The following is a 15,224-nucleotide window of genomic DNA, read 5'->3' on the forward strand; positions in this document are numbered from 1 at the left end:
CTTGAAAGGAGTAATTCCCCCTCCCGCTTTCATTCTAGAGCTAATATGAATTCGAAAGCTATCGCGACAGAGAGTGGAATAATACATAGTGATGGGAAACGTTGGGGACCACATATAATCAATGTCATGAGGAGTCTGGTGAAAGGTAAACTATCAAATGATACCTCCTTACCTGTCGTATTTTAACCCGTCTTTCGTCCCGTGTGCGAGTACAGACAAACGACCAGGGTTCCAAGAACACCTGGAACGGGGGCTTAACCCACCCCGTTATCACCGCCTGACGCTGTGAGAGCCTGGAAGGGACTCCCTGTGAGCTATACTAACTCACTACCACTGTTCCTGAAAATGCCAGGCATTGTCTGGGGCATGAGGCGCCTTACAAAAGTCCATCAATAAATGGGAACAGTGTAACCTCCTACCCCCGCCCCTCCGCGCACCCCTTGGCCTGGGTCCTGCATTGGGATTTGCACACCCTCCTCTTCTTCGAATGATCTCTCGCAGCCAATGAAGAGGCCGTGGCCCTGGGCTCTGATAGGTGGAGCCGCTCTGCTGATCACCCTGGAAACTCCAACAGCAATGAATGGATGCGGGAAGGGGGGAGAGATGCTGGGGGCTGGACCACGGCGCCCAGGAGGGGCTGCCGGAGCATGGGAGACGCAGAGCGCCTTTAGGTGGCAGCTGGGCAGGTGGCGGGGGAAGAGGGGTAGGCAGGTGGAGGGGGAAGTGGGGCAGGTAGAAGGAGCAGAGAGCGCATAGTGCAAGGGTGCACCTGTCACGGGTGGCACAGTAATCATGGGCATGGGGGGCGAACAAGAAGGGGGTGCTAGCCGGGGGTGCCTCGCCTTCTATAGCTGGGACGAGATCCGGAAGCACGACCGAGTGAACGACCGGTGGCTGGTGATCGAGCGGCGGGTGTACGACATCACCCAGTGGTCGCGGAGGCACCCTGGGGGCGGCCGGGTCATCGGACACTACGCGGGGGAGGACGCCACGGTAAGCAAAGGAAAGTCCGCAGGGCAGGAGGTCTGGGATTACTGTGTGTGATGTTAGGTCCCGGATTACCGCTGCCAAGGGGGGAAGTAGGGCGGCAGGGTGCTGAGCTGTGTGCCATTGGCGCACATACTTCTTGGAACTATGTAATTCACTCTAGCCTCTAAAATGCAGTGCAAAGCCGGTACGTGCATGGACGCGTGTCTATGCAGGTGTGTGTCGGTTTATGCTTGGGAGGACAGTCGGAAAAACGGTACACCCTGCACAATAAATCTCCCGTGTCTCCTCATGTGGAATTTACCTTCTCAAAAGATAGACTTAAGTGTGTGAACTGCTAGTAAAGGGTGCTCAGCGTATGCGGTTTGTGCCAGCGGGGCACAAGTGTGTAAAGCACTCGACGCCTCTCTTTGTGTCTTGTGAGTGTTCCTGTGTCGGTCCCCAAGACTGAGCGCCGAGAAACACACCCCTATAAGTAGCGGCGCGCCTTACAAACTATATGAACTCAAGCACCTGCAAATGCACAAGTACTTCTGGTTGGCACGTGCTACTGTGATTACACGTAAATAGGTGTGCCTGCACACGCGTGTCAGAGTGATTCTGTCCGCCCTAAATCCCCCCTAGTGCACTCTCCTAATCTGAGATCGTCTCTGAGCGTGTGTTAAACAACGAGTGATGGGATGAATCAAGCATACGCCCTTTATAGATGGGGCTTCGGGGAGCTTTGTGAATGGGCAGTGAGAGAAAGTGTGTGACGGGGGTCACGGAGGAGAGGGAGATGGGATGTGAGTTGGTGCTCTAGAGCAGGCCAGGGAGATGCTTATATATAGCACAATGAGAGAGATATTACATGGGACAGATGGGAAGCCCTGTAGAGGGGCAGTGGGGGACACGGCCTTCCTGAGAGGGGAGGTGATTAGCGTTGTTCGCTTTAGACGCCCCCGAGCTGCTGCAGATGGTGGGAAAGTCGGTGCCCGACAGTAACCCCAGACACCGTGAACTGCAGTAACCCGCCTGGTGCAGGGAGTGTAGCGCTGAGCCCTGGCCAGTCTGGCCACCACTGGTACTGGGAATGCCGGACCTGGGCCTAGGCTGAGGTACCCGGGCCAGTGAAGGGAGAGCTGGGGACGTGTATGGCTGGGACCCACGGGTCAAAACAAGAGCATTACTGGGAGAACCGGTCGAGAGAACATGGGGGCCTGTGCAGGAGTAGCGATGGAAACCCTAGCCGCGGCGGAGAGCGAGGGGCCGGTGCAGGGCTACCACTGGCTAGCAAGGCCAGCGCATGGCCTGGAACCTTGGCCAGTGCTGGCCACTGCTGCCAGACTCGGGCTATTTCAGCGCTTGTTGGAAACTAGGGGTCGTTCTCTGAGGGAGCCGCACAAACATGTCATCTAAAATCCTACATCTCACAAGGTACCCCACCTGAACAGTATTCGGGTGCCTCTTCGGGAATTTTCAGTTATTGTGTCCAGACACAGAACACAAAAACGAACTTACGCTTACAATGAAACCTACTTAAGGGCTTTGCCAATTATTGTTAGCACTATTCAAAAATTAGTTACGATATAGATTTTGCTGTGAATGATTTAAATTGAAAATGTTTCAGTTCTGAAAATAGGAGACTGTGCAAAGAGCCTTACTAAGGGCAGTGGATGTGGCCTTCGGAGCCTCTCGTTCCCTCTTGAACTCGCACCACCTCCCTCTGCAGTTCAGCTCTTTTGGACACCCCATTAATGTTCTGGTTACTTACCGTTAATCTTCATTACTCCGAGTATGGTCTTCCACACCACATGAGTTACGTAGTGAGCTTCTGCTCTCACTATGTAACGTTGGTGGTGAGGAAGACTTAGTCGGAGGTAATGTCCCCACATATTTCTGAAATCCACATCTACATATTTCACCGTCATCTGTTTCCTCCTCAGCGCGCCTTTTACTCGCTTCTTCTGTACATACTACCTTTTGTCTCCTCCACTTCGCTACTCCTCACACACAGAGCCCACCCACTCGCCTGGCAGCACTGCATTTTCTATTCCTTTGTTGCTGTCGATATTTTGAAAGATGTAGACTTCTTCACAAACATCTCCACAATTACAGGTAGCACATATGTGACTATCGCTCTGTGCGCTCTGCTGATAGGCCAAGGATTGTATGTGCACATAGTCTACATACCTTTATGATTGGCATTGTGAGAGACTCACACTGCCTTCACGCTCAGCTCCGGAGCTGTCAACTGTGCGCGTCATAAACACTCAGCCATAACATGCGCTCACCCAGACGGGAAACAACCTTTAGCACGACGCTGGAATCACGCTGTGCCTTTATAGCGCCGCAAATTGAACAAACGTGCCATTAACATGGATTCCGTTATCACGCAAGTCATTACAACAACTTGCTTTAGGAGGGCACATTGTTACAGAGATGTTGGATTTAAAATCCAACACCTTCCATACTGATGCGCAGACTGGAGTTGGATTAGCATATTATACTCATTCAAAGCCCAGCGCCCTCTATGGCAAGTCGTTGTAACGACTTGCGTGCAAAAAAAATGCGACGGTGTTAAAAAGGCATGCATTTGAAATGCATGCGTAATTCCGACATTCAATATACCCAGACACCTGGAGGTCACTCAGCTCGCAGGAGGCACTACACAATAATCTTATTTTGCTTAAAAATAACAACAGAAACACATCATCTGGAAAAAGCAAATCTTAGTGAATGCAAGATGAGGTAAAATATGTGAAATGTAAACAAGGACTGCATTACTGACATAGATGACCTTAAGGGTGTTTACATTCATTTGCAGCCATTGTTGAGAATCAACAAGTGTTTTGCCTGTTATGTTAACTACGTGAATATGGGGATTTATAGAGACCCATTTCCAGGGCTTCCAAAGTGGAATGATAAAGGTGTGGTGGGTGGGGGGGATCGCTAAAATGGGCATGTTCATTTAAGGGTGAGTATGAACCCTTTCCAGGAGGGGGGCCTATGTTAATGTTAATGTTAGTGGGGATTTATAAAGCGCACGTACGCCGGGTTGGCTTCATGGCGCTAGCAGACATCTTGACAAAGGCAGCGGAAACTAATCCTGAGTGAACAGCCAGGTTTTCAGGAGTTTCCTAAATGGAAGGAGGTCAGTACACGTACGAAGCTCAAGAAGGAGGGAATTCCACAACTTGGGAGCAAGAGTGGCAAACCTGCGGCCTCCAAGACGAGCCCTCTTGAAGTTCGGACTAGTTAGAAATGAAAGGTGGGTAGATCTTAGGTAACGAATGGGGGAGTACCTACGTATAATGTTGTTAATAAATTCCAGACTGGTACCGTGTAGAGCCTTGAAAATAAGGCAACCGGTTTTGAAGACACAGCGACGTGACACCGGGAGCCAGTGTAATTTCCTCAACAGAGGAGAGGCGGGTTGCCATTTAGGTTGGTGGTAGATCAGACGGGCAGCCTGGTTTTGGACCAACTGAAGGCGTTTGAACAAATATTGGGGCATTCCCAGGTAGACCGAGTTGGAATAATCTAAGTGGGATAGCACAGTAGAAATCATGGCTTGGACCAAAGCTTCATGAGTAAGAAAGCGATGAATTTTCCTAATTTTTCGCAGTTGGTAAAAGCACTTGGACACCACTGCTCCAACCTGGGCTTTTAAGGATAGACCACTATCCAGAAGTACCCCCAGAGTCTTGGCGGAGCTAGAGGGGATAGGAGGAGGGCCGAGTGCAGGAGTCCAATAATGGGGGCCCCAGTGCTTAAGGCTGTCTCCAGTAAGGACCACTTCCGTTTTTCCCGGGTTTAGTTTCAGGTGGTTCAGATCCATCCAAGTTTGGATGAACAACATAGTCTCCTGGAACTCCGTGACGGAGTCATTAGACCCGTCGACCCTGAGAACAAGCTGCAGATCATCAGCGTAGTTGAGAACCAGTACCTTTCTCTCTTTCAATGATTTGATCAGAGGGGACATATAGATGCTAAATAAGTGTGGGGAGAGGGCGAGCCCTGAGGCACCCCACAAGTAGTATTGTGAGAGTCAGATGAGAATTGGCCAAGGCGCACTGCTTGATAGCGGTCCCTCAGAAAAGAGGAAATCCAGTGAGCCGCTGTACCAGAGACTCCAATCCCCCTGACACGGTCGACCAAGATATCATGGTCGACCGTGTCAAAGGCCGCAGACAGGTCCAGCAGGACCAGAGCTCGAGGACACCCTTTATCAGCGAAATCCCGTAGGCTGTCCATAGCTGACAGGATCATGGCTTCGGTAGAGTGTGCGGGACGAAAACCTGCCTGATGGGAGTCCAGATGTTTGTACATCTCCAAGAAGTTGGAGAGGCACTTAGCTACATAAGTCTCCAAAACTTTGGCCAAGAAAGGTAACAGAGATATAGGGCGATAGTTGGCAAGGATAGCCGGATCCGCTCCCACCTATTTCAAGAGAGGGACCACTGTGGCTTTTTTAAAAGCTAGAGGAACTATACCAGATGTAATAGATTTGTTCAGTAGAGCAAGGGCCGGGCCAGAATAGATCGCAAGGCACTCTTTCAAAATATGGGGCGGGCAGCAGTCCGCGGGTGCACCTGACTTAGTATCCATTAAGAGGGACTGGAAAGTCTCTTCACTGATCGGAGGGAAACTATTGAGGGTGCTGTTGTTACACTGCTGAACCGGGGCATTCTGCTGGGGGGGGGGGGGGTGAGAAGGTATACTACTTTTTATTAGGATAATCTTATCAATGAAATAGTCATTCAGGGAATCACATAATTCCTGGGAAGGAGCGGCCTTTCTTAGTATGCGTTCGGGGTTGGAGAGTTCATCTATAACAGAAAATATAATTTTTGAGCTATGATTTGACTTTAGGATGCGGTCAGAAAAAAAGGCAGTTTTGGCTGTCAAAATGTATTTCCTGTAGCCTTTGTGCACCGTGATGTACTGGGATCCTTTTTCAGGAGAGTATTGTTGGCGCCATTGTCTCTCCAATTGGCGTACAGTCAGTTTGTCAGCTTTGAGATCGGCCGAGAACCATCTGTTGGTTTCAGTCCGACGCAGTAATGTGACTTTTTGAGGGGGCGTGTTTATCACTGGCCTCAATATGCCACCTAGATACATTATTTTCCAGAGTGTTAACATCAGGATGATGTAGGGCTGGGATGGAGTCTGCTAATGTATTAAAAAATTCTTCTTTATTAATAAGGTTCCATTTCCTAACCATGCCTCCTCCCCGTGCTTTAATTGTCGGAGGAGCAGATATCATAATTTGAAATTTCAAAAGATGGTGATCGGACCAAATACAAGGTAGCACAGCAGGGATGGTAATATTCAGGTTGGTAGCCCAGATTTGGTCCAAGATTCGGCCCTTGGCATGGGTTGGAGATGGGACAGACTGAGATAAATTGAGGTTTTTAAGTAGGTCAGACATCTCTGCAGAATGCGGTCCTTCATTGGGGTCGCCATACCAATAATTAAAGTCTCCCACCAGGAGAACCCTTTACAACAAACAAATGATGGACGGAATGCTGACAATGCATACATTCTCCCCCAGTCAAGAGATCTGGGTTAAATCCATCATTCTTTTGCCCACTACACCACCCCAGTTTAGACATGGCCATATGCAAATCAGTCTTGACCCTGTGCCTCATGGGAACAGTCCAGCCCGAACTGCCAAGCCATGTCTTCCCTGGACCGGAATCAAGCATCCTAGGACCGGTTTCTGGCTATCAGCCGTCATCAGCCAGGATAGCTTGACTCCAGTGGTGTAGTGAGCACGGGTCCCACGTCTGGGAATACCCATCCCACTTAGGGCGAAAAGCGTTACAACAAACAAATGATGGACGGAATGCTGACAATGCATACATTCTCCCCCAGTCAAGAGATCTGGGTTAAATCCATCGTTCTTTTGCCCACTACACCACCCCAGTTTAGACATGGCCATATGCAAATCAGTCTTGACCCTGTGCCTCATGGGAACAGTCCAGCCCGAACTGCCAAGCCATGTCTTCCCTGGACCGGAATCAAGCATCCTAGGACCGGTTTCTGGCTATCAGCCGTCATCAGCCAGGATAGCTTGACTCCAGTGGTGTAGTGAGCACGGGTCCCACGTCTGGGAATACCCATCCCACTTAGGGCGAAAAGCGTTACAACAAACAAATGATGGACGGAATGCTGACAATGCATACATTCTCCCCCAGTCAAGAGATCTGGGTTAAATCCATCGTTCTTTTGCCCACTACACCACCCCAGTTTAGACATGGCCATATGCAAATCAGTCTTGACCCTGTGCCTCATGGGAACAGTCCAGCCCGAACTGCCAAGCCATGTCTTCCCTGGACCGGAATCAAGCATCCTAGGACCGGTTTCTGGCTATCAGCCGTCATCAGCCAGGATAGCTTGACTCCAGTGGCGTAGTGAGCACGGGTCCCACGTCTGGGAATACCCATCCCACTTAGGGCGAAAAGCGTTACAACAAACAAATGATGGACGGAATGCTGACAATGCATACATTCTCCCCCAGTCAAGAGATCTGGGTAAATCCATCGTTCTTTTGCCCACTACACCACCCCAGTTTAGACATGGCCATATGCAAATCAGTCTTGACCCTGTGCCTCATGGGAACAGTCCAGCCCATACTGCCAAGCCGTGTCTTCCCTGGACCGGAATCAAGCATCCTAGGACCGGTTTCTGGCTATCAGCCGTCATCAGCCAGGATAGCTTGACTCGCAGTTAGATTGAGACAAAAGAGCACAGCAGGGGAGATACTTGAAACTGTGAATGACAGTGGGAGTATAACGACCGACTCATCAGGAATTTGGGAAGTGTTCCGTCAATTTTATCAACGCCTATATAGTGAGGAATCTCCGATGGAGCAGAGCTTAATTCAGGAATACTTAAGTAAAATCCCCTTATAGAGTATTGACCCTGAAAAGAAGGAGATTATTGAGGCCGTGCTGACCCAGGACGAGATTTTGGGTGCATTGCGTAGTTTACCCTCTGGCAAGGCTGCTGGTCCGGATCAGATTCTACTAGAGTTTTATTAAACGTTTGTGGATGATTTTATTTATTAAGCGAGGGACAAGACAGGGCTGTCCGTGCTCTCCTCTCCTTTTTGCCATCTATATAGATCCCTTAATACAATTGCTGGAGGCTAATAATGGAGTTAAGCCAATTGTTTGTCAGTGCTTGGAAACAAAAGTATTGGCCTACGCGGACGATGTTGCCATCGTAACCGCAAATCCTTCCACTGCGCTAGTTGCAGTTGAGTTGGTAGCATATGACTTTGGTAGATTCTCCGGGTATGCCTTAAATAAACAAAAAACCCAGATAATTAAGAACGGGAATGTGGATTTGGACAACTCGCGAGTAACCGAATTAGCTGTTTACCTTGGCATTGATATTACGCCAGAACTCGGGAAGCTAGTGGCAAGGAACATCGAGCCCGTAATCGGGTAGGCAAAATCAGATTTTGACAGATTTAACAACTTACATATGTCGTTAGTGGGCCGCTGCAATGTGGTAAAGATGGTGTTTTTACCTAAAATACTATACATGTTCAGGGCAATTCCTTAAGAATTTGAAAAACATTGGTTTGCGGCATTGGAGAATATGGTAAATAGGTTTATCTGGGCGCAAGGGAAAACCAGGAGGGCTCTTAGGTTTATGTCATTGCCTAGGGAAAGAGGTGGCTTTGCTGTCCCTGATTTTAAAATCGATTATTGGGCGGCGGCTCTCCAATATATGAGTAGTTTGTTTGGTGGGTGTCCTACTGATCCCTGGCCCGAGGCCGGGCTCCCGGATGTGTATAAGCTATTGCTTGGCGAACAAGCAGTGAATTGCTTTATGAAATTTAGTGAGCCTAGTTACTATAAGAAGACAAAATTTAAGACCCTGTTGGCAACTTTTAAAATCTGGGCTGCACTTAAAAAGAAGGCGGGCCTTGGGAGGATTAACTGCTATACTCCGCTCTATAAAAATTCTATGTTTCCTGGAATTTTTTTGATGTAATTGTGGCAGAGTGGGCGAGGTGGGGGGTTAGGAACGTTGGGGATCTAATACGGACGGACGGAATCTGTCAATTTAGCGATATTCCGACTGAGTTTGGCCTTGAAAGGAATCATTTTTTTAAATATCTACAGTTGCGAAGTTTTTTTAGCAAGAAGGTGGGGGGGCTCGTGGGGGGGCTCAATGGCTTTGGCAAAGTCAAAGTTATTAATGTTATTAGAGATGGTAGAAACTGCACTATAAAGATAATGTATGGTGAACTAGTAGTGTTCAAGCAAGAAGACTTGGAAAAACATGCGAAAAATGGGCAGAACGGCTGGGCGTAGAACCGGAGAAGTTTCTTGACTCCTTAGAAATGGGTCAGGCGGTTGTGTGCTCGGCAGGGCTTCAAGCTCAGCATTATAAGACTATCTTTGCACTTTATTACACCCCGGCGAGGATTGCACAATGGGGGATCAGGTAGGAGTGTGACTCGCCGGATGCTGATCTAGCACATATGTTTGTGTCCTGTCCACATCTTGAAACCTTGATGAACTCCATCGAGAAATTTCTTGATCTGACATTGGGCGTGAAAGTTAAGCTAACCCCGGCTTTGATACTTCTTGGGGTTAGCAGCAATGGAGCGAAAGACCCATCTTATCGCTTCATTTTCCTGGCTGTGGCCGTAGTATGGATATGTATCACTTCTGCCTGGCTAGATCCAGTACCCCCAACATTTCAGCACTAGCACATATGTTTGTGTCTAATTGTATTGTTAATGTTTAATTTGGAAAGAGCTATTTATGAGAGAAAGGGCAAAAGAGGGAGACTGTTGGGCAGGCACATTTGGGCTCCTATTGTTAGCTGGAAGGAGTCTCAGGTTTTTAATGGCCCCTGAATGATTTGATTGTACGGGCGGGGGAATTTATTGGTACTGCTAGTCATATCAAACTGTGTTATTCGTATATTTTTTTTGATAAATTGTGATTTTTAAGAACTATTAATTGCCTTGTAATGTAGGATGAAATTTTGTTTTCCTTTTTGATTGGTAAGAAGATCTGATTAATCCTCACAGTTTAATTTGTCATATAATGTTGTGCTATATAAAAAATCTTTATACAAATATTTTAAAAAATAATAATAAATTGGATTAACTTGAACCTTGTATTCGCACTCACTTGCATTGGTAGCGCCCCAACCCCTTTATCATCCCGTATCTCCCAATTGAGATGAAAAATCACTCTGCAGCCTTTACCCATTTCTATAAGAGTCCGCAGCACTTTAGAGACCGGAGGTTCATCCGGGAAGATAGGCCACAGTTCCCTCACCACCTGCGCTATTTTTTCATATTGCAAAAACTGTCCCGGACCCAGCTCAAAGGTCTCCATTGCCTGCTCTTGCATGATGTATTGTGCGTTGTCGTAGAAATCACCCATGTTCAAACACCCTACCTACTGCCACCTCCTCACCGACATGGATACAGAGATCTGTTGGAAAGGTCGGATGACCCACAAGGGCATGTTAGGTGCATATGGGGCTCTTTTCAGTACTCTCCAAACCACCAGTTCCCACATTTCCGCCACATAACGAACAATATATGGGCAAGATGTGGGTGCCCTTGTTCCCATCCTAAGCAACTCCGGTAACTTTCTATCTCCAGAGGACCCCGCCAGCAGAGCCTTCTCCCAATTGTTGTCCCCATCCAGCTAGTGTATTGCATGTTGTAATTGCGAGGCCGCGTAGTTATATTCCAAACATGGAACCTCTAAACCCCCATTTCCCACCGTTCTCTGCAAAGTGATCAGACTGACCGCTTACGTTTGGGTCCCCATAATAAGTCCATTAGTAGCTTATCCAGGTCGTTAAAAAAAGAATCAAGGGATTCTAAAGAAAGAGTGTTGCATTACATACAGGCATCTAGGCAGGACCACCATTTTTATGAGCGCTATTCTCCCCATAAGTGACATAGGCAACTCCCGCCAAAATCTCACCGAGACTCTCAAACCCTCCATCACTTTACCAATGTTAAGCGCCAGATATTGGTCGGCTGCCTCCGCTAATCTAACTTTCAGGTATCGGGGAGCCGTCCTCACCCATGGGAGCCCCACCTCCAGTAATCCTTCATCAGGGCGCAAGGTCAGTTTTCCCAGTGGGACTAGCTTGGATTTTCCTGGGTTAATCCGCAGGCTCGACACATGGCCAAACCTCTCCAGGATGCCCATCAGGGTCAGAATTTCAACTACCGGCTCCCGGACATACACTAGGGTGTCGTCCGCCTACATGGACCCCACATGATTAGTGTCCCCCAGCTTGATCCCGAATGCCTCCATCCCCATTCGTAAGTTTGCCGCCAGGTGCTCCATTGCCACTGCAAAGCGTAATGACAACAACAGACACCTCTGTCAGATGCCCCGTTGTAGGCGAAAGGCCAGTGAAACCAGCCTTCCTACTCTGATCCTAGCACAAGGTTCTGGGTATAATAGCTGCACCCATTTCAAAAATTGAGCCCCGACTCCTATGGCCCGCAAGACTTCCAAAAGATACACCTACCCCACTGAGTCGAACTTTTGCTCGTTATCTAAGAGTGCCAATGTGCACTCCTCCTGGTGTGGCACAGGTGAATGCCAAAAGTGGGTAAATCGGCGTTAGTTAAGGGTCGTACTACGATTAGGAATAAAGCCTGCCTGATCTGAATGGACTAGGCGCTGCATGTACGGTTGCAGTCTTGCTGCCTTGATCCCGCTAAGGACCTTCATGTCCATATTCAATAGGGATATGGGTGTGTACGACCCCGGAAGCTGTGCATCTCTATCCGCCTTGGGAAGCATAACTACCACTGCTTCATTCATGGAGGGCGGAAGGTTCGACGCTAAAATGCCTCATTGTACACCTCCAAAGGCCAGTCTACTAAAATGTGCGCATATTTCTTATAAAATTCGGCCGGTAGGCCATCATTTCCTGGGCTCTTCGCCGACTTCAGAGATTTGATACCCTCAGTATTTCTTCTCTCAAAATCGATGCCTCCAGCATCTGGCTGTCTTCATCCTCCAAACAAAGGAGTTTCATAGTAGTGAGGAACTTCTCTACTTCTTCCAAAGCCAAGGTGGGGCACTCGGCTAAGACCCTGGCAAAGTGATCTGCCAGAGTATCCAGGATGCCCTACTGACTATATAATGTGCGGCCTTCCGTGGTCTTCATTTGTACTATAGGTGATGTTGGCATCTCATTACGGATCAATTTCGCTAATAATGCCCCTGAGTGATCCCCTCCCGCTTGTAGGCGCTGCCGATACGCCATGTAATGGAACTTTTCAAGGCGGCATAATGCCGCCATCAGTTTCTCCCATGCCTCCCTCCACTCGTTTAGGCGGTCTGGTGCCGCTGGCAACACCGCTTCCAGCTCTGCCAGCCTCTTTTCAGTGAGCTGAATGTCCAGTTCGAGCTGTTTCCGAACCCCATATGTTGTGCTGAGGCAGAAGCCACGTACTACTACTTTCATTGCCTCCCACTCCATACCTCTTGATGATGCTGAACCCCAATTAGTCCTAAAGTAGTCATAGATTTCCCTGCAAAAGGGAGGATCAGTCAGTGACTCTGTTTGAAGTCGCCATGTGGAAATTGCTGCTCTAGGCCGGTTTATACTCAAGGTTAAAAGCAACGGAGAGTGAGCAGAGATATACCTTGGAAGGTACTCTATCTCCTCTACCCTGGGCATCAGAGTCTGCTTCTGGTTTCATTTTGTGCAAATCAGCCAGCAAATGAGTAGCTATATGTCTTTCCTTAAGTTAAAGCTTTGCTTTTGCCTCGCGTTCACTGTATTTTGTATATGGCGCAAATTCGGCACAAAGTTATTGGAGAGATTGACATGAGCACCAGTTACATTACCACGGTAACAGGCAGATTAAGTAGTTTGCTCCGAATCGCAGGATGTGGAGCTTACGTTGAGACTTGAACCTGACTCCCGGGTTCGAAAGTCAGCAGCTCTGGCCGTAACACAACATCCTGGTTAGAGGGTGAGTGGCAAGCCCGAGCCGCATGAAAGCTCGGCTTGTCATGGGCTCGAGGTTCTCGCAGGACCACGAGCTGAGCCAGAGCCAGGCTTCAGGCTCAAGCCTTGCTCAAGCTTCAGTGGCTCGCCCACCTCTACTCTAAAGTTCTTACTCTGCTCTAAGCTGTATCAAGAAAAAGCTTAACTCTCTTTGCTCATTTTGACCCTAATCTCCATTGCACTAGCTTAAATCACACAATTCTAACAGTTGATACTCCCACAGACATTTTTCATGAAACAGTCGAATCAGGTTAAAGCCGAGTAATACAGTTATAAGGTTGATGGCTTCTCAGTGCTCCTCAAAATACAGCTTCTCTCTGCGTCCTTCAAAATGACATTTTCTGTAACAAGATGAGATACAGGGACCAGGCTGTACTCTATAGGTGTCTTTGTGAATGCACTACTCGTTGAAACATTCCATGATTACATTAAGGAAAGAAGACATTTCACATGGGAAAGAAAGCAAAATAGCACTGCATTCAATAATTATATAAGGACCGCTTCACCTAGAAGTAACATATTCATGATTCACAAAGCAAGATGGCAACCAACGTTAGCCATTTAAAATGCAGACATACATTAGTTATGGTCAATGTAATTGTGAATAAAATATAGTTAATAACATTTCTGTATTTAAGTGCTAATGTTGATTTAATGCATACGATTTAATGAAAAAAAGTTGAATCACCACCTGACCTCTCTTGGTCCCTTTCTCCCTACCTGCCTCTGACTACCTACAGAGCACTGCTGCTCCCTGCTGGGAGATACTAAGATGTTGGTGAAGACAGCTCCGCCAGCGAGGCTCCTTCCTCATTCCCTCAGTCTTGCCGGTACAATTACTCTCTCAGGGCCTCTGTTTTCGCTTTTTTCTTACAGCGTTAGTGCTTTGAGGCAACATTAGGGTGGTACAAAGGACAATGAAAATAATGAAAATAACACTTATATTTTAAAAACAATGATTTTATTCTAGAACAAAAATATCTAATGTTATATGTATTTGTAATTCGCACCATCACCCGCAAGGGTATCCCGGCACTGAGCAGGTGTGTGCCTGGCCCTGCCTCGGGTCAGCTGGTTAATTGAAAAGCCTGGTCTTCACCTTCTTGCGGAACCCAAGAAGAGAGAAGGAAACTCTGAGGTGGAGTCGGAGGTCTTTCCATGCTTTAGGAGTGATAAAAGAGAACGCCTGTCCTCCTGGTTCTGTGTATGAGTGGGATGTATGTGAGTTGGAGTCCTGCGGAGGTGGCTGGGTGGCTGGTGGATGGAGATGCGATTGTTGAGGTAGGTGGGCCTATGTTGTGTGGTACCTTGAATGTGTGTGTGAGGAGTTCGAAATGAGCGCACTTGTGTATCAGGAGCTGAGAGTTTGCATTAAAATGATCACCCAGCGCCAACTTGGTTAACAAAAATCTTCCACCAGTTCACTATCTGCATTTTTGCACTAGTAAAAAAGTATAGCAGTACCAAATACCCAATTTCCTCTATGCTACTGCTATGTAATATACATTCACTTCAATAAACACTGATGTAGCCACAGACAGACACTGTCATCCGCAGACACACTGTGATACAGATATAATGAAATATAGCCCCCTTGGAAGTTACTCCCATCTTCCACTTATAATATTATCTCCCTGGCCCACTTAGAAAGACACTCCAGCCTTTATTCTAAAGACACCCTCAATCCCTCATGCCCCATTCTTGAACTCTGTCTTTTCAGGCCTTCTTGTAGTACTTCCTTCATTGCCCTCTATAAAGCAACTTCACTCACCCTTATTATAGATCTCATTACCTTTTATGAAAACCTGTCATTTATTCCACTTATAAATCCACCTCATCCACTGCTCTCTATAAAACGTTTCCTCATTCCTACTCACACAAATAAATCACAGTCTCCCGGATCCGGTGGCCTTTCTGGACTTGCTATGGGGTGAAAACCCCAGGCGAACCCTTCTTAGTCCAGGATCAAAAAGTTCTTGGCGCCTAGAGGGGCAAATAAGGAGGGGGCCAGAGCAGAGATTCTTTAGCGGCTCAGACGCAGACAAGAGGGGATACTACAGTCATCCTTCAAGTGATCCAAGACTCATGCTCGGCCCTCGAGACCAAGATAGGGGATGTGTGAGTGGATGTAGCTATCCTGTTTCAGGACCTTTACAACATTACGGCCAGGGTCTCCGAGGATGAGGGGTGCATCTCCGAACTGGAGGACAAGGAGCGGGACC

At 47.7% G+C, this 15,224-nt stretch overlaps 2 protein-coding genes across 2 annotated transcripts in view; one reads left to right on the forward strand and one right to left on the reverse strand.

The window, feature by feature from the left end:
- FADS1 (fatty acid desaturase 1) overlaps positions 1-506 on the reverse strand; it is a 401,042-nt gene extending 400,536 nt beyond the window's left edge. The window contains exon 1 of the mRNA XM_085648547.1: positions 173-506. The gene's annotated coding sequence lies outside the window, so the exon portion shown is untranslated. The remainder of the gene's footprint in view (positions 1-172) is intronic.
- Positions 507-595: 89 nt separating this feature from the next.
- Positions 596-15,224, forward strand: part of LOC146857854 (fatty acid desaturase 2-like) — a 131,825-nt gene continuing 117,196 nt past the window's right edge. Inside the window, exon 1 of the mRNA XM_085648550.1 lies at positions 596-993. Coding sequence (XP_085504676.1) covers positions 793-993 — 201 coding nt within the window. The 5' untranslated portion in view covers positions 596-792. The remainder of the gene's footprint in view (positions 994-15,224) is intronic.

Source organism: Triturus cristatus, chromosome 3_2 (assembly GCF_964204655.1).
Source record: "Triturus cristatus chromosome 3_2, aTriCri1.1, whole genome shotgun sequence".
Classification (NCBI taxonomy): domain Eukaryota; kingdom Metazoa; phylum Chordata; class Amphibia; order Caudata; family Salamandridae; genus Triturus; species Triturus cristatus.